Source organism: Ochotona curzoniae, unplaced genomic scaffold (assembly GCF_017591425.1).
Source record: "Ochotona curzoniae isolate NIBS_2020 unplaced genomic scaffold, NIBS_Ocur_1.0 contig_3498, whole genome shotgun sequence".
Classification (NCBI taxonomy): Eukaryota; Metazoa; Chordata; class Mammalia; order Lagomorpha; family Ochotonidae; genus Ochotona; species Ochotona curzoniae.
Genome location: NW_024465885.1, coordinates 46,805,346 through 46,828,244, shown reverse-complemented (window position 1 = coordinate 46,828,244; position 22,899 = coordinate 46,805,346). Strand labels below are relative to the sequence as shown.

The 22,899-nt window shown below is 56.0% G+C and overlaps 1 protein-coding gene across 1 annotated transcript in view; it reads right to left on the bottom strand.

Annotated features, from left to right (window-relative positions):
- Window positions 1–1,051: 1,051 nt before the first annotated feature.
- The window catches only part of SIM2 (SIM bHLH transcription factor 2), a 40,469-nt gene continuing 18,621 nt past the window's right edge, over window positions 1,052–22,899 (bottom strand). Inside the window, exons 5-11 of the mRNA XM_040980904.1 lie at window positions 21,779–21,864; window positions 18,446–18,645; window positions 13,145–13,251; window positions 6,154–6,301; window positions 5,063–5,231; window positions 3,741–4,149; window positions 1,052–1,515 (exon numbers count right to left, since the gene is read on the bottom strand). Coding sequence (XP_040836838.1) covers window positions 1,052–1,515; window positions 3,741–4,149; window positions 5,063–5,231; window positions 6,154–6,301; window positions 13,145–13,251; window positions 18,446–18,645; window positions 21,779–21,864 — 1,583 coding nt within the window. The remainder of the gene's footprint in view (window positions 1,516–3,740; window positions 4,150–5,062; window positions 5,232–6,153; window positions 6,302–13,144; window positions 13,252–18,445; window positions 18,646–21,778; window positions 21,865–22,899) is intronic.

Below are 22,899 nucleotides of genomic sequence, written 5' to 3'. Positions count from 1 at the left end.
CATTTAAAAAATGGAGGGGGGGGGAACTCGTCATTCAGCAAAGTGGAAAGTTTCTTAACTCAGTTTGAGGGGTCTGAAGCACTTTGAAAGTTGTTCTCCGTCATATCTTCAAGAAGAAAAAAAAAAGCCATAAAAACCAAATGGACGTTTATTTTCTACAACCCTGCCAGTGCCGTGTAAAGGAGCTCCCGGGGACCGGTTCTGCGTGTGACATGTCTGTAGGACGTTCTCTTACTGCGCATCAAATACAGAGAAGGCTTACCATGTCTGCATCGTTGTCATCACATCCCAGGAGCACGTTTGGTTTCTCCCACAAGATGCAGGTGAGCCAGCTTTCGTTTTTCATATTGCACATGCAACGTCGCCACCTCTGTAACGGCCCTTGTGCCAACACCAGCCTCGGTGAGCTACAGGTCCGTGTGGGTCATGGAGGGGGTGTGCACCGAGTCCAGCAAGGCAGGATCATTCGCTACATCAAGTATCTCTAACATTATGTATTTGTTAGCATTTGATGCCTCTTCGGGATTTTTGGAAGGTGCCACTCTTGGTGTTACCCCAGAGCTTACAGGGGTTGGGAGGGAAGTAGGAGCTGGTTAATGGAGTTGGGGTGCACCCCAAAGCTCACAGGCACACAGCAGAATTCTATGTCGCCTCCCCCCATACCTAGTTTTGTACAAGGGGCGGGGAGAGTAAGCATGTGACTTCTAAGTGACTTTTAAAGACAGTGGTGTTGCCTATGGCTGGAACTTGGCATCACCAAATCCTGCCTTTACCCAAGAATGGAAAAGGGGCCCTGAAGGGTGGGGTAGGGCCTCTCAACAACCCCCTCAGGACATGGCTCTAGACCAGGTCCGGCAGGAGTCCAACCCCAGTACTCTCCTGGCATCGACAGTTAAAAAAGGAAAAAAAAAAAAACTAAAGTCGGCTGCAGGGTCTTATTAAAATAGTCGTCTCTGTATAAATTAAATTATATTGTGCATATGCAGCTCGCCCCTCCTTCACCTGCTGCGCAGGCCTGCCTAGGGCTTCTCCCTGCGGGCGGCCCTGCGGGTCACCTGCCGTTGGTGATGATCACCGAGGCGCCCAGGTAGTGCGGCCGGGGCGCGCCGGGCGGCGGGCCGGCGGGGCTGGGGAGCCGAGGCCGCAGCCCGCTTGCTGTCCCCGCCGTCCCCGCCTCGGTGTCGGGGCCGCCAGCCGGGCCGGGCACGGGGTCCGCGGCGCTCCCCAACGGCCCGCGCCGCGCCAGCACGCGGTGGTAGTTGAGCAGCACCAGGGGCAGCTGCGCCGGCGCGCCCGGGGGCTCGGGGACCGAGGGCGCACAGCACTCGGGCGCACGCAGCCCCCGGGCGCCGTCACGGGCCGCGGCGGCCTGGCGGGCGACCTTGGCCGGGCCCAGCCCGGGCTCCTCGCGGTAGTGCCCGCAGCTCGGGAAGCTGGGCGGCGGCGGCGGGGGCAGCGGCGGCAGCGGCGGCGCGGTGTCCTCCGCGAACCTGCGCGCGGTGGCGGTGGCGGGCGCTGCGGGGACAAGCAACACGTTAGACACGGGGCACCGAGAGAGGGAGGGGTGCTCCCCAGAACAGCGCCACCCCCGGATCCCCACCCTCCCTTCACGCCCCTTTCTGATCCATGCGGCAGCAACGCTGAGAAAGGACAGGGCAGCAGTTGGGACGCTTGCCCAAGAGGGCCTTCATTGGATGCCACACTTTTCCAGCTAGTCCCTCGTGGCGCTACTGTTTTAAAAGACCAGTTTGCGCCATCTGGGCACACCTGCAGCATCAGCCAGGCAGCGCGGGGGACACTGGTACCCTAGGAGATGCCCCCGTCTGCCCTGTGCATCCCTCGTGGGAAACGAGTGGGAATCTCCCGAGGAAAGAGACTCTGTGCCCTCCCCCCAGTTACATGCCGCAAACCAGCTCTCCTGTATGGCTCTGGTCACAACAAACCTTTGCCTTCCTCCATTTTTAAAAACTGGTTTTTCTCTTTTCCTTTCCCCACTTCCTCCAATACCCAAAGGCTGGCACATGGTTCATAATGGATCTCAAAGGTGCATTAAAAAAAAAAAAAAAGTGTGACAAGCAAGTGATTAATAACCTGTTAACTTTCAAAACGGCAACAAAAAAAAATCAAAATTTCATGTAGCTCATTCCCAAAGAAAAATGCCAGCCGCCGTGGAGCCAGCAGGACTGTCAGCCTTGTCATTTGGCTTGGTTTTTCTTCCCTTGCATGTCCGGATGTGTCCCTCCCACGGGACCGTGGGCGTCTGGGGCATGAAACAGGTACCAACGGCTCGTGCAGGTCAGCATGCCCCTAACTGCCTCTTTTGGAAAGCCTTGGGCGTCTCCCCCGAGGGATCCCTCCGCTCAGATCAGAACAGTGAGAGATGTGGAGGATGTACATAGAAAACAAGGAGAGAAGTAGAGGGGAGGGGAGGGGACAAGTAGGGAGGAGGGGAGGGGAGGGGAGGGGAGGGGAGGAGGAGAGAGGAGAGGAGAGGGGAGGGGAGGGGAGGGGAGGGGAGGGGAGGGGAGGGGAGGGGAGGAGGAGAGAGGAGAGGAGAGGGGAGGGGAGGGGAGGAGAGGGGAGGAGAGGGGAGGGGAAGGGAGGGGGGAGGGGAGGGGAGGGGAGGGGAGGGGAGGGGAGGGGGGGAGGGGAGGGGAGGGGAGGGGAGGGGAGGAGGAGAGAGGAGAGGAGAGGGGAGGGGAGGGGACAAGTAGGGAGGAGGGGAGGGGAGGGGAGGGGAGGACAGGGGAGGGGAAGGGAGGGGGGAGGGGAGGGGAGGGGAGGAGAGGGGAGGAGAGGGGAGGGAAGGGGAGGGGAGGGGAGGGGAGGGGGGGAGGAGAGGGGAGGGGAGAGGAGGGGAGGGGAGGAGGAGAGAGGAGAGGGGAGGGGAGGGGAGGGGAGGGGAGGGGAGGAGGAGAGGAGGGGAGGAGGAGAGAGGAGAGGAGAAGGGAGGGGAGGGGAGGAGAGGGGACGGGAGGGGAGGGGAGGAGGAGAGGAGGGGAGGAGGAGAGAGGAGAGGAGAAGGGAGGGGAGGGGAGGAGAGGGGACGGGAGGGGAGGGGAGGAGAGGGGAGGGGAAGGGAGGGGGGAGGGGAGGGGAGGGGAGGGGAAGGGAGGGGAGGGGAGGGAAGGGGAGGGGAGTCAGTATGTCATCCTGTCCCGTGTGTGTCTCCCTGCTGCCCACGGGACATTTGCACTGCCTTGATCTGCACTCCGGGTGACAGTGAGGGCTGAATGCAAACATGAATATGTTTCCAGCAGCTTCACCCTCAATCCTCACCTTCCACCTGCACTGGTAAAGGAGCAAGCAGTAGTCTGTGCCCTGAGCAACCATCACCTCCACAGGGGACGTGCCCACCACCAGGGGGAGAAAGCTCCAAAGCTGTGCCCCACTGTGGTTGGGCTAGCAGGCTGTGAGCCAGCCCTGACCCAGCATGCTGGGCCAGAGCACGAGGATCCCACTTGACAGATGGCAAAACTGACCTGAGTTTTCACATCCTTGGCCCTGGGCTGGCAAGTAGCATTTCTGCCCCAGCCCCTTCCCCCCAGATGCTCAGATGGGCCACCAGCCTGGGTCTCCTGCATTGGCCTGCTAAGCGCACATACCTGTGTAGTGAATGCTGCTGGGGACGCAGATACCTTCATGGGTGCTTACCAGGCTAGCATGGGGACCATTCCTGAAGTATAGACTCCTGTTCTGGCTGCCCACCCCACCCCCACATGCACACCCGACAGACCCACCTTCGTAGCTTGGCACTAGGCTGTGCCGGGTGGTGTTCATGGGTGGCTCCGAGAGTCCCTTGGCTGGAGATGGGCTGCCAGGCACAAGGGGGTTGGCGTAATGCCACTGGCACTCGCCGCCGGCTGGCAGTGCGCTCAGGAAGAAGCGTGCCACCTCACATGGGGCTCCCTGGGGCTGGCCGAACTTGGCTGGCAGCATGGGCTGCTTGCCACTGAAGACGTGTGAGTCCAGGGGGAAGGGGCCGTAGCGGTAGGAGAAGGGCAGGCTGTAGGAGGGCGCGTACAGCAGCTCATTGCTTTCCGAATGCAGCTGCTGATCCGGGGCAGCCGCGGTGCCGGCCGGGGGGCTGACTCGCCAGCTTCCAAGGGGGCTGCAATCCAGTTTGTCCATTTGGAATGGGCTGTACTGCTGCGAGGCAAAGAAGACAGTGACAGGAGAGCCCAGGGGCCAAAACACACTGCCTTCACCCAGTGAGATCTCGCCCCAAGGGGCCCAGGCCCACATCGCCCCCACCCTGGGACAAGTGCATAACCCCTGGGCTGCATAGTGTCAATGTCAAGAGCTCCCAAACTACTTAAAGCAGAGAGAAGGTACTCATTTTAAAAATGCTATCAGGAGAGCACCGTGATGTTAACAGGCTAATCTTCCACCTGTGGCTCTGGCATCCCCAAATGGGCGCCAGTTCATGTCCCTGCTGCCCACTTCCAATCCAGCTCCCTGCTTGTGGCCTGGGAAAGCAGTCGAGGATAACCCAAAGCCTTAGGACTCTGTGCCCATGTGGGAGACCCAGAAAGAAGCTCCTGGCGCCTGGCTTCAGATCAGCTCAGCTCCAGTCATTTGGGGAGTGAACCAGCACATGGAAGGTCTCTCTCTCCCTCTAAGTCTGCCTTTAAAATACACATAAATAAATCTCTGTTTATACAATATTATTAGGAGTAGACCTCTGGCCTAGTAGATACAGGTCCACATTCCATGTCTGAGTGCCAGGAGCTCTAGCTCTGGTTCTGACCATGACCCAGCTCCCTGCACACCCTGGGCAGCTGAAGGGCATGGTTCAGGTACTCAGTGACCTGTGTGTTTCCCTGTTACAGAGCGGCCCACCTGATAGCTGCCTGCCCCAGGCTCTGTCCCTGCCATGCAAACAGACATCCCTGAGGGACCTTCCTTCACTCCACAGTCCTCCTGTCCCGAGTGGGAAGGCCCTTGCTGTAACATGCCCAGGTGTCCTGAGCCAGAGCCCAGCAGTGTGCCTGGCTTCTCATGACACCCCTCGTGTGTGTGTGTGTGTGTGTGTGTGTGTGTGTGCACCTGTGTGTGTTACCTGTGAAGGGTAAGGGTTTGTTCTCAGCTTCGTCTTCATCTTCGTGTTTTTGGGTTTCACTAATTTCCTAGTTTCTTGTGAGGTAGACAAGGCGGTCCTCCAGGAGTCCTGGGACTTGGATGTGGACACCTGGTCCAGGGACAGTTGGAGTTCCTTGTATTCGATATCCCTGGAAAGCAAGAGCGCAGCGAGTCATCGCCAGATGCAGCAGGTGGTCAATGGCCAGGAGGGGTGGCTCCCCTTGCAGCATCCCCTGAGCAGGTGCACTGTCAGCCCCCTAGAGCGGCTGGCACTGGACGGCAGGATGGAGGCTGTGGGGGGACATCTGAGGAAAGGCAAGTTCCCCACGGATACGAAAGCCTCCTGCACCACAAGCACCAGTGACCCCAAAACATGCTTGGCGGGATGGAGAGGACTCAGTACTGCTCCCTCTTAATGCAAAAAGCACCAGCCCAAAGTGGGGTGCCAGGAGAGTATAACAAAAAGTCCAGTTCATTTTGGAATTCAAAACGTGGAAATCCATGCTGGGTGGGGTTTTTTTTTGGTAGCACACATTTCCTGTGTACGGTTGGACAATTTGGAGAGAGATGCTCCCCAGACAGATGCAGGTGTGCTGTTGCTTTCCTGGCCTTAAAACGTCCTCCTGACTGAACGTGGCCTTCCAGTTTTTTAAGGGACCAGCCATTCATCATTATTTGCCACAGACTTAATGGAAGATTTCCTCTGACCTGAATGGCAAGAACACCCAAAGTGACCCTAATAAACAGGAAGAGCCTATGTGTGTTCCTGATGTGCACCTGTAAAATGGGGGCATCCCCCACCTGTCCCCTGACCCCCACATCCCTCACCGGAGTACTGTGCTGGGTCCCTCCCGCCTCACCCACCCATTTCAGATTAGCACTTGGCCCTCATCGCTAAGCACAGAGAAAGGCTGGATTGTTCAAGTAGAAACAAGACAAGAGACATATGGACAATTTGGAGAGAGAAGAGAGAGGGAGAGAGAGACGGTGCTTGTTGGCGAGGTGCAATGAGGGACAGGGCGGGGCGGGGAGCAGGAGAGACAAGGAGAGAAACAAATGCGGCTGACTTACGTGAGGACATAATTGACACTCACGATGCAGTGGGGCCGCGACGAGCGGCTGTTGTGCACGACCGTGGCGTAGCTCTGCACCCACACCCAGCCGCCCAGCTTGGAGAGCAGCCGGTAGTACTTGGTGGTCACCTGGCCCTTCACCAGCACTGCAAGCACAAGGGACGGGATGACATGGCCAGCCCCGCGTCCAGGCCTACCCTCTGTCACCATTACCTGTGAGAGCCTGACCACAGGGCTGGGCCTTGGCTGCAGGGCACACACACATGCATTTGTATGTGCTTGCACACACACACTCTCTCTCTCTCTCACACACACACACACAAACAATTACGCCAATTCTGCTCACAACCCCCAGGGCTCTGTTGGGAACTCCAACTCACTGCTTTCTGGGAAGACCACGTGCCCTAACTCAACACCTGCTCTTGGCAGAGTGAAGTTTGCTTGTTAGTTTCCAAAATGACACTACAGAATTTTCATCCCCCAAACTCCCACCCAGCAATGGCGTGAGTAATACTGTTTAAACGAGAGTGGAGCTGGAGCTGGCAGAGCCCGTTGAGCCACTACCTGCAGCTCTGGCATCCCATATAGGTTTTGGTTCAAGAGTGAGCCAGCTTCCTCCCTGACTAGTGCACTTGAGAAACCAGCAGAGGATGCTTCAAATGGCTCCTTTCCTTTTGGATGACTTCATCTACTTCCGTCCTGGCAGATGATGCTGACTGATCCTAGGTGGCTGTGCTAAGGGATCAGCGTGTTCCTTCTGGACAACAATGCACGGCTCGGATCCCTGGGATCCAATGGAATCAATGCTCTGCAAGTTACCAGGGTCAACCCAGACTTCAGACAAAGGGATCTGCTGCAGGCAGAGCAGGCAGGAGAAGACTCGTCGTTCTCTAGCAGGGTTTGAGTCTTACAAGGAGAGAGAAATTCCTTGGCATAGGGGCTAGGAAGCAGACGGGCTGCACTGCCCTGAGGGGTGCAGCTCAGATGCCCAAGGCCATCTCCCCATCCTGCCATGGGGAGGTGGCCTCTTGCGGACAGCATGCAGGCCAGCTGCTTCCTGACCCACATCTAACAGAATCACGACACAAACAGGATTCACGCTAAAGAGGTAAACGGGGCAGGAGGAAAGAGAGGAACTATGCTTCTCCTTTTGAGGTTTGCATTTTTAACAACAACAACAATGAGAGCTCTAAGCTCTCATTGCTACACACTGAAGCGGTTTGGAAAGTGGATGTCCCTCCCCCCGCCGAGGGTAGTGCTACTGGGAGGGGTTGGCACCTGAAGGAGACCGGGTCCAGTGGGTGGCCCTGGAGTCCTCTGGAGCCCTGGGAGTGCTGACCTTGTGTAACCTGCCGAGTCGGGACCCATCAGCCATCCCCCAGGCTTCCTGGCCTGAGCTGTGATCACGTAAGTAGCCGGCAATGTTATCTACTGCCCTCGCCAGCGGGTAGACCAGTGGGGCTGCACGGCCTTGGACTTGGGCCTCCAACGCTGCACACAGAGTGAGTTTAATGAAAGCCTGACTCATTCACTTACTTGGCCCCATCTTACTATTATGATGACATCACTATGAGACTGGGGCCAACAAATCTGGAGGACCGAGGGCCCCCAGCCAGGGGTTCTCTGTGGAAGAAAGAGCAGCGGCTTCCAGAAAGTTCTCTAGCTGGCTACAGAGGTGAAGGGAGGCTCAGAGCCATACAGTTCACATGTTGGTGGCTCCAAAATGATGGAGAGATGTAACAAGATCAGGCAGGCCAGCCCCACATGGATTTTCCAAGATGCCACGCGTGCTGTCTTTAACAGAAACCCCAGGGAAGATCAGAAATTGGGGCCTGGCAGGGTTTGCCAAGCCCCTGCCAAAGTGATCCTACACCTTCCCTTTTCCTTATCTTGTCCTTTAAGCATCCTCTTGTTACTTGTGACATTCCTCCAACCTCTCTGTGACCACCTTAAGCTGTGCAAAACAAATCCAGTGTATCCCAAACATTGAAAGAGTCAAACCGCACACACAACGAAAAAAGAGGAAAAAAATGTGGAGCAACTTTCTCGGAGACTCTGCTGTGATGACAGCTCAGACACAGAGACCAGACAGACACAGGCAACCCAACTTTTCATTTCCCCTTCTCCGTGAGCCATGGCAGGAGACCTCCTAGCAATGCAAGCCGGAATCCTAGACACTGATTCAAAGCGCCCCGTGCTGTGCTGCACTCATGCCGGTGGCCTGCCTGCTCTAACTGGCTGCAGAGCTGTGGGGCAAGGTCCTTCTCCAGGCACTGACAGGGAGGACAAGGCCGAGAGGTCCCTGCAGGGGAGGCCCTGCCCCTCGGCACCTGCATGCGCTCCCATCTCCAGTATCATCATCGACTCCGACTACCCAGACCGTGATGATCCTGGCTTCAAGCCCTGCTTTCAGAACACTGAGGTGCTTTGGGTACCATTCAGGAAAGCAGACAGCCTGCCCTGCTCCCCTGCAATGCCTCCAGAGGCCAACTCAGCGAGGAAGGTGGATTCCGGACCTTAGCTCAGCTCTCTGGTTTCTGTTACAGACTTTAACAATTGTAAAGGACAAACGGATGTCAACGCTGCCTGGCATGAGCTGACGCAATGGTGTCCTCCTCCAAGACTGGCCTGACGTTCTAACCCTCAGAACCCTCAGCTGGTCTGAAAAGCTTCATCAAGTCAAGGATCCTAGGCTGAGGCCAACTGCTGTCACCCAACCGGGCCCTAAATCCAGGAACAAGTGTCCGCAGAGACAAAGGCACAGAGGGGAGGAGGCGGGGTGCAAATGAGGGAGCTATAAGCCGGGGGCATCTGTGGCCACAGAGAGCTGGAGGAAGCAAGAAGAACCCTTCCCTTAATCTGAGCTCAACTGTGGGGAGACTTCCACTCCAGCAGCCCTGAAGGGTCTATCGCCCCAGAGTGAGAAAAGCTGCTGGCTCAGGCCCCGTCTCTTCCACCAGGCGTGGCCTCGGTGTGAACGTGGCGGGTGACACTAAAACCGAACATCCTGCTCCTTCTGGAGTTCCCGATACACCTGCATCTCCCAGGAGCTTCCCCCATGGCCAGTGCCTCCAGGGCAGGATGGGCAAGGGCTCCACAGCGCCATGGACCCACTGAGGGGCAGGCTGACCCATACAGAGCAGAAGGGACACTCTACATCCATAACTGTCTTACACCTGCTTCCGGGGACTGGGTCGTGCATGCTGTCGCTTCCTGATTCATTGCACACAGTTTCCCAGGCAACTGCTGGCAAGGACAAGTCGAGAGAAGCAGGAGCCACAGTTCATCATCCAATTCCACCCAGGGCCAAGCACGGCCAGCAGCTGTGCCTGGCAGCCCCTGAACCGTCGCTCCAAGCTCCCGCCCCAAGCTTCGGAAACACCATAGACGTTCGATGTCACGATGTTCAATGCCACGACCTCGGCCCTGTCCCCATGGCTGCACTGGAAAGTGCCCACAGACCAGCCGAGTCCCACATGTGCCCACTGACATGCTCAGGGGTGGCTTGGTGTTATAATTCAGAGTACCTCCGGTAGCACCACAGTCTCAAGGTGTCCCCCAAAATTTCACATATGTGACCTTCACCCCCAAATTCCTATATCAATAGTATTTGGAGATGGGGGTCTTTGGGGAGATAGTCCCAACGATCGTGTCAGTAGCTCTGACAGAAAGGGACCTGAGCTGGCACATTCTCTGTCTCACCACTTTGCAACTCAGCCAGGAGGTCCTCCCCAGGTGCCAGCACCCTGACATTGGACAACCCAGCTCCCAGCACCTAAGCCACACAAACTCTGCTTCTTTATAAACTACCCAGGGCTGGGTGCCTGTTGAGCTGTCTGCGTCCCAAGGCGGAGTGCTCTGCCTCTGGTCTCCAGCTTCCCACTGATGTAGCGGGTGAAGGCTCGAGCAGGTGGGCCCCTGCTACCACTTAGCAAGAACAGCACGTGGACATCACGCTTCTTCCAGACCACAGGGACACAAGCAGTCCATGCCGGGTCCCTCAACACACACGGCCAGCTTTCCTGACTCTGACCACGCCCCACCTGTGCAGCTAGTGGAGGGTGGGCTAGGCCTGTTCTTACCACCTTCTGGGCAGGTACAAACTTTGCCAGCTCACCTGCCCACCTGTGGGCCAGGAGCTTCCCAACACCTACAGCAGAGTGGGAGCTGAGGGGGCCCAGCTGCGGTGCCCAGGCCCCTGGGGCTCTGGCTGGCTTCTCGGGGGCCTGCCCTAGCCGCTACGAGCAGAGGGCAGGGAAAGAGCTGGGGTAGGGTACAGAAGGGGGGTGGCTGAAGCCCTTTTGAGGATCTGGGCTTTCTTCTTTTCTTTTTTTCATCGACTGCCCTCAGGAGTCCTAGGAACAGCTCACCCTGCCTGGGGCCGCCTTGCTGGAAGGCTGTAGTTTTGTCCTCTGGGGGCCTTGCTGGCATTGCAGCCCATGGCCTGTGTTTCCGGTTAGGACAACATCCTGAAGAAGGCATGGGATTCACTCCAGCATCAGGAACCCTCCGGAGCCCTGGTGGATGCCCAACAAGACCTGCACAAAGCCCATGGCCGTGGCTCCATTGTGAAAATGCAGCCAGACGACATGATGGTGAGCTCGCCTTGCCCCGGCCTGCGCCCTGTGCTCCAAGGCCTCATCGGCTGCTAACCTGGGGGTGTCTGTCCATCTCACAGGAGGGCCGCCATAGCCATGGGTCCCTGAAGCCACCTGTGGTGAGTGCAAGGGAGGCAGCCAAGTTCTTGGGCAGCCTGCAGGTGGCAGGACTGAAGGGCCTGAGTGTGAGGTAGGCAGCCACATGGACTCCAGGGGATCTCACCGGGGAAGGAGGCTGGGATGCAGAGCCCCGGCCTAGCAGCCCTCCTTTCTGTCACCAGAACCCCACATTTCGTGCAGCCCAATCCCATCTTCTAACTTGTCACCTACCTTGGCAGGCAGGCCAGTTGAGGACTTTGGATATTAAGAATGAACGTGGGGCAGGCACTGTAGTGCAGCCTCCCTGTCAGAGTGCCTGGTTCGAGTCCCATCTCCCCATCAATGCACCTGGGAGGCAGCTCAATCCCTGGTTCCCTGCCACCCCAGACGGGAGACCAGGATGGAGTTCCTGGCTCCTGGCTTTGGTCTGGCCCTAGCTATTACGGCCCTGTGGGGGGTGATGGAAGATTTCTCTCTGTCACCATGTCTTTCAGATAAACAAATTTATAATACAGAAGATCCCTGCCATGAGCTGAACTGGGCACCACCCCCACCGCAGTCCATGTTCCAAAGGCCCCAGTTCCCCAGCATGTACCTCTGATTGGAGCTAATGCTTGTAAAGAATCAAGCTAAAATAGAGTATGGGGGCCCTAATCTAACACAGCCTGTGGCCCTTGCAGGAAGAGGAGTCAAGGACACGTGCAAAAGGGAATGGCCTCAGGGGACACAGCCCAGCCCCCAGAATCCAAAGAGAACCACATCTGTGGCCGCAGCTTGAGCTACGCTGCTTGGTTCTGACCCAGTGGCTCAGCATTGCCTGGCAGCATGTACGCAAGCCACTTGGGCCGGGCTCTGGGGCCCCAGGAGCAGGTGGACACCTATCCTCAAAAGAGAGACGGCCATGGGCACCCAGCTGGGAACACAGAGGGGAGGGCTGCCTGTTCTTGGCTCTCCTAGGGATGAGCCTGCTGGGAGGATGTAGCTGTTGGCCCCCCAGACAGGGAGGGGCAGCTCCCCAGAGCAAGGTCTCTACATGGAAGAGATGCTAGATGGGGCAGGGGGTCCAGGTGGTCTTCACCAGGGAGGTGAACAATCTAAAGGAGGCTGTGGGGAGGTTTACCCTGATTCGGCCTCCAGCAGCCTATACCTGCACGAGCCTGCTTGCCCTCCTGGGGCCTGGCATGGGTAGAGTTCACTGTGACCAGCTGCAGGAAAAAGCCAGGGGCGGCACCATCTTCAGCTGAGGTCACAAATACCTGGACTTCTCTCTGGGGCATTCGCCAGCTGCCCAGAGCAGCAGCCAGCAGACCACACTCCCTCTGAGGGCTCTGCCTGTTCCCTGGCTCCCACTGTACCAGGAGCTGAAGACCTGGAAGGGGGACCTCCTTGCCCCAGGCATGTTCCTGGGGAGGACAGTGAGGCCCAAAGCCCAATTCTCTAAAAGCCACACAGCCTACCCCCTCGTTTTCCCCTGGGAGTGCGGCTTTGGCAGAGAGCATGAGTACCAGCTCTAAGTCACTCACGGCCAGTTTTTTTGGGGGGTGAGGAGGCCCCTTGCAGTCCTGATGCTGGCCCCATGGCCTGAACATAAAAAACAAATCCACCCCTTCCCCCGCCCCCCACAGGTGCACACAGACTTCCAGCCAGGGATTGGATTTTGGTCCCCAGAAGCTGCAGTTAACGGCATGAAGAAGGTGAGACCTCAGTCTGATTACAGTGTCTGCTGGGGAGGCCCTTGGGACCCAAATGGCTTGCATGAGGTCTTTGGGGTAAGGTGCATGTGACTGAGTTCAGGTGGCTTTGGAAGGAGACATACTGCCATACATGCCAACTGGGGACCCTGCCAGCAAAAGGCCAAACCAGCAGGGGGCCTGTCCCATCCTGGGCTGTGATTCCTCCCAAAGGAGGGACCAAACAACCCCTTTCCTTGACAAGCTCAGCCTGCCTTGGGCATTCTGTTATAGTCCCAACATGCTGGCTGAGACCATGCCTGCTGCCACACCCTCCTGTCACATCTACAGAATCCTGGAGAGGGGAGACTTGGCAGATCTGGGGCCCATGAGGGTGGGAAGGGGAGGGGATCTTCAAGCCACACTGAACTCTGCCAAGCCTGGCTGGGGTCCCCTGGTCCCTCTGTGTCTACAAGTCACAACGGGGTGCTTCGCTGCTCTGAGGCAGCCCCTGCCTGCGGCATTAGGGTTCTAGCAGGGATGGGTCACTCCTTTACACGCTCAGTGACAACCGCCCCCCCATCCAGAACGCCCTCCCCGGCCGGCAGGGGGCGCTACTCACGGAGGTGGTGTGCATAGCGCAGGTGGAAGGCGTCGCAGCCATGCACGTGGTGGTACAGTGTCTTTTCGATGAGGTCCTGTGGCTCGTAGCCGGTCAGCTCGGTGACCCTGGGGGAGGACGGCGGCTCTGTGAGTCACACGGCTCTGCAGATTACTTTTCATTTAAACTAATATTAGTTTTGCCAACTAATCAAGTGCTAAAAGGCTCGGGGGGCGGAGGGATGTTGATTTTGGAAGTCGAGAATGATCTTATTTTTTTTTTCCTTAACAAGAAGAAAGCCTTTGAACTCTCGCCCAGGCCAGGATGTAGCGCTATTCGCGAGCAGGAATGTTCTTCTGAAACCGCTGGCTAAAAGTGTGTTTGGGATGGCTTCAAACTGCAGCCTCATTCAAGGTCAAGCTTAGCCGGGGGACGCTCAAGAGCGAGCTTGGAATCTGATGCTGGGAGAAAGTTTCCCCAGAGAGAGAGAATTATCTTTCTGTGGCGCACAGCCCCGGGCAAACTCTTTTTACAAACTATTGTGGTAAAACACAGGCATGGTACTGAACGTACTGTTTGAACCATCACTGTGGGTGCAGTGCAGGGCCGGTGACTCTGCTCACACAGTAAGGCGATCATGGCCACCACCCTTTCCCACACACAGAAGCCCCATGCCCAGGGACTGCTCCCAAAGGCCAGTGGGTTAAGCTGCTGCCTGCCAAGCTGGCATCGCACACGGGCACAAGTGTGGGTCGCGGCTGCTCCGCTTGCAGTCCAGCTCCTGCTGATGTGTCTGGGCAGCAATGGAAGATGGCCCAAGTTCTTGAGTCCCTGCCCAGCATGCAGGAGATGGTGTGCTGCTCCAGGCTCATGTCTTCGGTCATCTGGTAAGTGAATCATCAGAAGATTTCTCTCTTTCTGTATCTCCCTCTTTCTCTGTAATTCTACCTTTCAAACAAATAATTTTTCAAGATTTATTTATTTTCATTGGAAAGGCAGATTTACAAAGAGAAGGAAAGAGAGAAATCTTCCATCTGCTGGTTCACTCCCCAAATAACTGCAATGGCCGGAGCTGAGCCAACCCGAAGCCAGGAGCCAGGAGCTTCTTCCACGTCTCCCACATGGTTCCGGGGTCCCAAGAACTTGGGCCATTCTCCACTGCCTTTCCCATGTCACAAGTAGGGAGTTGAACTGGAAATGGAGCAGCCAGGACATGAACCAGCACCCATATGGGATGCCGCCCTTAGAGGTGAAGATTAGCCAACTGAGCCATTGAGCCAACCCCGAATACATAAATATTTAAGAAGAAAAACAGACTTCAAGCCCACTGAACACTAACTTCCCCTGCTCCTGGAATGTGCTATTCTACTTTCTTTGGCCCCATCCTGAGCAGAGGGGACAGTCTGTGGCCCTTGCGATCTGGCCTCTTTCCTGTGAGGGGGTACCATTTTATCGTCTGTCAGTGTCGTGTCTGCGACTGTACTTGTGCAGTTCCCATGTTGAGCGATGCTTGGCTCACTTCCACATCTTGGCTATTGTGTGAGAGCGCTCCAATCCCTTCCACACCGGATGCTGTTAATTAGCACAGCTGGGCTCTGGACACTGGCGGCTGGGTGATTCCAGCTAAGGGGAATTAGGCCTCACTGGAGATCTTTAAGCCCAGGATCAAGGGAAACATAGACCAGGCCCCCCAGGGAGACTTCCAAATGCCCCGACTACAAGGTAAACCTGCCCTGACAGTGGGAACATTTCCCAGGGCTTAAGTGACACAGTCCCTCTTTATTCTCCTCGAGCCCCAGGCATATTAATTTCCCGCCTTGGCTCTTTGAAGCAAAGTGGCCCTCCTGGGCATCCTGGACCACACCATCAGCAGGCTTAGGGCCACTCGGTCCATGGGTGAAAGCTGCAAGTGCCATGAGTGTGGCCCTGGCATCGTGGCTAGGGGCCCACACCCTAGGAAGAGGTGGAGTTGATCTTCCCGGTGACAGAAACCCAACAGCGGATGAAAGAGAGAGATGAAGCGGGTTCGTCCAGGGAGATGAGAGTCAGCTGAGTAATCAGCCTGCAGTGGGGCGTGATTGCAACTGGGGGTTCTGCTGACCAGGACGCAAAACAGCGGCTGTCAATCAAACAGGGAAACTTGACCCCACTTTCATTCTTTAGCCTGCTTGCCTCTGTCAGTTCTGCTCCAGCTTTGCATTGTAAGGGCTCCCCTAGAACGGTGTCTCCCGGGAGTTCTTGTCCGGGAAGAAGGGGTAGGAAGCCCGAGGTGGGGATGGGGAGAGGAACTTGCCTGGCAGAGAGTCAGTCAGGGCTCAAGGAGCAGCCAAGGGACCAGTCCAGGGCAGGGGTGGGGAAGGAATTGAGCCTTCTGCTGTCTTCCCAAGATAGAAGGACGCGGGCATGTGCGTGGTGGGCAGGCAAGCCACGTCCCAGGCCCTCCTGACATGAGCAGCACAGCGACAGCCCCACATGTGTGAACGAGTCAGGAACACGTACGGATTCTATTTCTTTAAGTACCCGCCGGCTTTAAAAATTAAAGGGAAAGGCAAGACTTTGGCGGGACACCCTCATTTCTTTTTCCGCAGACCTTTACTGTCTGAAGACGGGTCGATGGAACCTGCCAAACCCCAGACACAGGCGGTTCACCCATCCTTCGCACAAGTGCCGGCTCCAGTTTCAAAGTGAAATACCGCAAAGGTCCTAGGAGCCCAATTTCAGGTTAGGTTTTTAGCTGCATCTGTCACTGAGCTGGCTGTGGGGCCAGCTCGCTCCTGCCAACCCCTCCCCGCAGCTGCTGGGATCAGGCCCCAAAAGCCAACATGTCCCCAACATGTCCCCATCACACCTGACCACTGCTCTCCTCTGAGCCCCCAAGGGGGCTTTGTAGAACCAGCCCAGGGCCCCTGTTCCCTTGGTCCAATGGCCTTTTGAGAACATCGCAGCCACAACAGACTGAAGACCACTGGATGCTGAACAACACTCCAGCATGCTTCTGGCCGCCTTCATGTCCCTGCTGTGTGACAAGTTCTATAAGCTCCCCTATAGATTTTCTAGAAGCTTTCAACTCTTAGTGGAGAGATGCAGACTTCTGGGGGAGACAGAAGCTTCCTTCAAGATCATCACCCTTCTTCCCTCCTGCCCTCTTGTGGGGTACAGCATGAAAGATGCATGTAAGGTGCCCTGTGGGCAGCAGCCCAAGGTGAGCTGGCCTCCTCCCTCGGCTGCCCGCCTCACTTCAATGCCATCTGTACCCAACGACTCCAACAAACCTCCTCTGTCCTCTGGGGAGACCCTGACTTTGGGGCCCCCAAGGGGCTTTTGTAGAACCATCAGAAAATCACTAGGAGACCACAAAGGGAGAGCCCAGCTGGCCCCTCCCCACTTTTCTTCAGCAATGGCCGAGGACGGCTCACTTCCTTCCAGGCGACTTCCGGAAGTGGCTCCTGTGTCAGGAGTGCGTCCCCTGTGACCGCACACCCGGGCTCTGACGCACATCGCCCGGCTGGCCACCCCTGCCCACCAGTCCCAGCCAGCAGCCCCACCCACCCCCAGACCGCCACCACCCAAACGGTTGCACTTGGACTGACTCACTCTTGGCTTGGAGTTTCTAGGAGGACAAGTGCCACTTTGCAAGGCCAGGCCTGTCTTTTCTCTGCCCTTCAGCAGCTCTGCGGTGCAGTGACCGTGACCTCAAGGGATTTGTGCCTCCAACTTCCTCTGCACGGTCTTGCTCAGTGATTGGGGGTGCAGGGCAGGTGTTGTAGCTCAGCACGTTAACCTGCCAACGTGGGACCCCAGTCTCCCACATCAGGGTGCTTGGGTTGGAGACCTGGCTCCTCTCCCCATGCTAACTTGCGCACCAGTGGGAGGGCAGCCATGGCGGCTCGAGCAGCAGGTCCGTGCTGCCCCATAGGAGGCCTGCTCCAGTCCCTGGCTCCTGTCCTCAGCTTGACTCAGTCCTGGCTGTCGCAGGTTTTAGGGGTGTAGGGGAGTGAACCAGCTAATGAAAAATGTCTGCCTGGCTCTTTGCCTTTTAAATAAATACACGCATTTGATTTTTGAAAAGAACCTATATGCTTTAAATGTTCCCTAGATGTTTTAAAATATTTAAGGCAACCTAAAACCTTGGCAAATACTTGGAGAATTGTGAAACTTAGGGAACGTTGACAAGAAAAGATCTGTTCAATTCAGTCCCGATGTGTCTGATACGAGGTTGGTCAGTTGACACAGGGGTCAACTGTCGGTAGATCACAACATCACACAGCACCTCTTTAATCTATGTGGCTATTATTTGGCCATTAAAAAAAAATCACTTGTGAAGCCCCAGGCCTGCCCTGAGGGAGACCCCAGCCATGGTAGTGAAGGGCTCCCCAGCAGATCCTCTCCCAGGCCTAGCTAGCATGCTGCCATGCCATCCCATGTGAAGCCCCTTCTCCTGACCCAGACGCAGATGGAGCCCGGCCCCAGCCCAGCAGTGAGGGCTCATACCAGCCGCAGTGGCAAGGTGTCCCTCCACCCTGCTCACACACTGCTCTCTCTGCATGAAAACTTTTTGTTGGTTTCAAAGGCCTCCCAGCTTGATAGAAATAGGAGACAGAATGCTGACAGCATGGGTGGGCATTTTGCCTACTGGTCAAAGACGCCCACATCTGTATCAGAGTGCCTGGGTTCGAGTCCTACCTCTGCAGCTCATTCCAGCGACCTGTTAGTATGTACGCCAGGAGGTGGCCGTGACAGCTCAAGTCGCTGGCCCCTGCTGCTCCAATGGGAGACGCAGAAGGAGATCCTGGCTCCCTGCGTCAGCTCTGGCCCAGCTGGGGAGATCAGCAGGTGGGAGCTGTGTGCTAAAACCGCTTTTTGAAAATATCCATGTATTTATTTGAAAAGGAGAGAATGTGTGTAAGTGTGAAAGAGAGAGACAAAGAGAGAGATCTTACTGCAATGATTCACCCCCCACCAAATGCCACAACAGCCAAGGCTGGGCCAGGCTGAAGCCAGGAGCCAGGAGCTTCATCTGCATCTCCCACCTGGGTGGCCAGAACCCAGGTACATGGATCATCTTCTGCTGATTCCAAGACACATTAGCAAGGAGCTGGATCAGAAGCAGAGCAGCTTGGGGCCTGAACCACTGCTCCACAATGGGATACTGGCACTGTAAATGGAGGCTTAGCTCACTGTGCCACAGTGCCGGCCTCTGCCCTTTCTAATGCAACTTCCTCGTTTGACTAGTGCCTTGTTTTGGTTTGCCCTCCCACCACAGCTCTCAGGGGCCAAGTTCCACTGCCGGCGACTTGCAGACCCTACCACAGCCAAACCCACCTGGAATCCAGGAAGATGAGCTTCAAGTCGAGGCTGGCCCTGAACATGAACATGTTAGTGTGCAGCTTGATCTCGGTGATGGCACTGGGCGGCAGCGACTGGCCCACAGCCACCAGCCCCACGATCTGGTAGCAGGAGTCATACAGGGTCATGTCCAGCATGTACTGTCTGATCTTCAAGTAGCCGCTGCAGTGGATGACCTGGGAGAGCAAAGGGCAAGGTCAGTGCTAACAGCCTGGGTCTTAGATTGGCACCCCCTCCTGATGGCTCATTTTTTTTTCTCCAAGGTGCTAGAATATTCCGCAGTTCAACCTCTACTGATACACGCCCCATTCATTAATCAGATGTAATGGCATACTATGGTTGTGCAATCCAATTGGCCATGCACAAGTAATTCTATAAATTAGGGCTAATACGTGATGGCTTCCTACACCGTGGACCCTGCTGCAGTGTGAGCAGAAACACAACGAAGGAATCGCACTGACTACAATGCTTCCCGCCGTCCAGTGCCAGTGATTTTTTTTTTTTTTTTAAGATTTACTTTGTGGAGCTACTTGAAAAATGGGCAGAGTCATCCCCTGTCTCCTGGTTCAATCCCTGAGTAGCTACAACAGCCGAGACTGGGTCAGGCTGGGACTAAGACCCTAGAACTCCATCCCGGTCTCCCATGTGGGTCGCAAGGGCCCCTGTACTTGGACCAACATCTTCTGCCTTCCCAGGATGCATCAGCAGGGAGCTGGACTGGAAGCAGAGTAGCTGGGACCTGAGCCAACACTCTGATCCGGGGTCATACCCTCACAAGTAGTGGCTTAACTCACTGCACCAGAATCGACTTGGACACCTGTGTCACTTGGCATGCTCTGCCGAGTCAGTGGATTGTTTGATTTTGAAATGTTTTCATTTTAAACATATTTATATATTTTATATATTGACTCAACACTTCAAGATGGTAGTGTCTCCTTACAAGCCATAAGCCAGAATGGCTGTACAGATGCACTTCTGCTTGTTTTAACCAAAAGCCACATGGGAGGGAACACACATATTCCTACATCACTCAGAAACACCTGCAAGGCCTTAAGCCTCATGACTGGAAGTGATGACACAGCTGCGGTGACGGCAAGCGGCTGGAATTTCAGCCTTAAATTCTCAAACACTCTTCTGCTGAGATTTGTGCATGTGGTCACAGACTCTAGCCCTAAAATCCTTCTTGTCCATTCTCCCCTCTGATGGATGAAGTAACTGAGGATGAGGTGGCATGTTTAGCTCACAAGTAGGCAACAATTAGGTTAACAAATGACAGGAACAAGTCAATCCTCGAGTGTCTTGGCAGATGCAGGGCCATCGTGGGGTTGGGATGGAGTGTGCTCCCCACTCTGGTCCAAAGAACCTGAGAGCTTGGGACAGTGAGAAAAAAACGCACTCCTCATCGTCTGGGATAACAGAGCAGCGAAGTCAAGGTCAAAGGGAGGGTGACAATGCAACGGCGCAATTGGCTAATCCTCCCCCTTGAAGTGCAGGGCCCCCTATGGTCCCTGGTTGGTGTCCTGACTGCTCCACTTCCCATCCAGCTCCCTGCTTGTGGCCTGGGAAGGCAATGCAGGATGGCCCAAAACCTTGGGACTCTACATCCATGCGGGAGACCTGGAAGAAGAAGCTCCTGGGCTCCTGGCTTCACATCAGCTCAGCTCCAACCATTGTGGCCATTTGAGAAGTGAGCCAGCAGATACAAGATCTTCTCTGTCTCGCCTCTCTTTATAAATCTGTCTTTCCAATAAAAATAAATAAATCTTTAAAAAAAAAAAAAAAGGCGGGGGCCCGGCACAGTGGCGCAAGTGGTTAAAGGTCCTCGCCTTGCACGCCCGGGATCCCATATGGGCACCGGTTCTAATCCCGGCAGCCCCGCTTCCCTTCCAGCTCCCTGCCTGTGGCCTGGGAAAGCACTCCAGGACGGCCCAAAGCTTTGGGAACCTGCACCCGCGTGGGAGACCCGGAAGAGGCTCCTGGCTTCGGATCGGCATAGTATCGGCCGTTGCGCTCACTTGGGGAGTGAATCATCGGACGGAAGATCTTCCTTTCTGTCTCTCCTCTCTGTATATCCGCCTTTCCAATGAAAAAATAATAAAAATAAATCTTTAAAAAAAAAAAGGCAGGGGGAGAGAAATCAGACTGTGGGATGGAGAGGTGAGAGGTGTTGGAGGAAGGGAGGCCTGGAACTGTGGAGTTGGAGGGGCCAGAGGGTTGGGAACAGGAGACAATGGAAAAGCAGCACAGTGGCCCCTCTTCACGCCCTCTGCCTCCCTTCTCAGGCACAAACACTCCTAGACAGTTCCTAGCAGCCCTCAGCTCCAGGGCTGCGGGCAGAAGTCCTCTCCCTGGAAGTGGGGGACAGCACTGGAGTGCCCTGGAGAAGGGACAGGGAATCCCAAGCAGGGACGGGACAGCAAAGGCTGCCAAGGGTGCAGCTGGGGAGCTGTCCTGTGCTGTGGGAGCAGCCGACTGACGCTGATGCCCAGCCGTCCCCCTGGATTCTGGAAGGAGCCAGAATGGTAGAGGCATGCAGCCTAGGCCCAGAGGCCAGCCTAGTGCCATCCTTTCCCTCCGCTGGCTCCGGGCCCAGATTACAGAGCAGCGCAATGGTGCAGTTGTTAAGATGTACCTCAGAAACCCCTTGCATCCCATCCAAGGTCTGGCTCTGCTTCCAGTGCCAGCTTCCTGCTAATGCGCATGTCGGGGGCAGCCTGTGATGCCCAAAGACTTGGGTCTTTGCACATGGGAGACCCAGATGGCACTCCTGGCTCCTAGCTCTGGCCTGACCCAGCCCTGGCTGTTGCAAGCAGGAGTAATCCAGTAGATGGAGGATCTCTATTTGCCTTTCCAATACATGAAATTGCTTTCATAACCAGAAGTGGAAGGACTTGGAAGGGCTGCTGTGGTTCCAGGTGGATCAGATGAGAACCTGCAGGAGAGGCTCTGTACCTGGGGCAGCTCTGGAGTCACTGCCAAGCCCATCACCATTGTGAGCCTGGAACTGGGGTCCCTGGGGTCACAGCAGCACCTTGGGGCTCCAAATGCTGCCCCCAGGCCCAGGCTTTGGCCACAGACATGCATTCTCAATAAACCTCTGAGCAGCTGGTCAGCTGGTCCATTTGGAACTGCCTTTTGAAGGCCCATGGTGACCTCAAGAACCTGGTGAGTGGTGTGACTAGGAAGTTTGACCTAATGGGCAGGGCAGGTTGGGGCCCTGCCTTCTGATCTCCAGCAGAAAGCAGAATGGACAGCACACAGCAAGAGGCCCTGCCTCAGTCCTCCCTCCTCGCTCCACCGGCCACCTACCTTGTATCCGCTGCACGTCAGGCCCGCGTTCCTCTTTGCCAAGACACACTTCATCCGGAGGAAGAACGACCTCTCTATCTCGTACTCTGAAAGCGAGAGTGAGCTTAGATCGGCAACCGCCAGTCGCACCCCCTGCCTTCAGTTCCCTAGGTCATCCAGGAATTCCCAGGGCCAGCTCTGCAGCCAGGGGCCTCCCTGGGTACCCAGACCCTGCCCAGAGAACAGATCTACCTACCTGGGACTGAGGTCTGGGTGGGGACTACGGGAAAGAGTGATCCTGGCCTGGTGTGGCTTTCCAGGGTCCCAAGGAGGTGGTTACAAACAGTCCCACGGAGGTGCGCCTTGCACCACCAGGATAACTGCCTGGCCACCATGAAGGCCAGAAGCACCTGACTCCTCCTAAGGTGGCAGTCACAAGCCCCACTGTAGATGTAAATGAGTCCCCAACAAAGCAGGGCACACACCTTGGGGCCAGCGCAGGGGCGCTCGGATCCAAATAAACAGCCATTCGGCGCAGGTTAATAAATCAACCTTTAAAGAATTGTTGCACTGGCACTGGCAGCTCGCTCTCCAAGGGCAATGCCCTGTGGCAGGCAGGGAATTGCCTACAGAGCCGGCTTCCTGCCCTGGCTGTGGCAGCCACCATGTTGTAGCCACAACTCCCCCCATGGCAGGCTACCTGCCGGAAACATTTCCAGGTCAGCCCTGAGCGTGGCCTAAAACCATCCTGAACTCATGACCCATCCAGTTTTGGAGACTGCTGAGGTCTCATCCATTTGCCATAAAACAAGGGAAGTTTGTTCAGGCACCACAAGACAATAAACCCTGTGAATGTGTAAGTATGACAGAACCAGGGCATCCCTTGTCCAGCAATGGAGGGAACCCCCATAATGCCACCCTGGCTTCTCCCCTCTTGTGCTGCACCTGAGCTCCAGCTGGCAGCTCACAGGACCTGAGGCGGGAGGTCACGTGATCTTCCCCAGCTACATTGGCTTAGGTTAGGACTTGGGAAAAGGAAAGCAGAACCAGGGCAGACAGGACAATGTAGACTGCCCTAAGGTGTGGCATGGTGCAGGTTGAAGAACAAGAAAGACATAATACACTGAGTCCCCAGCCATGGC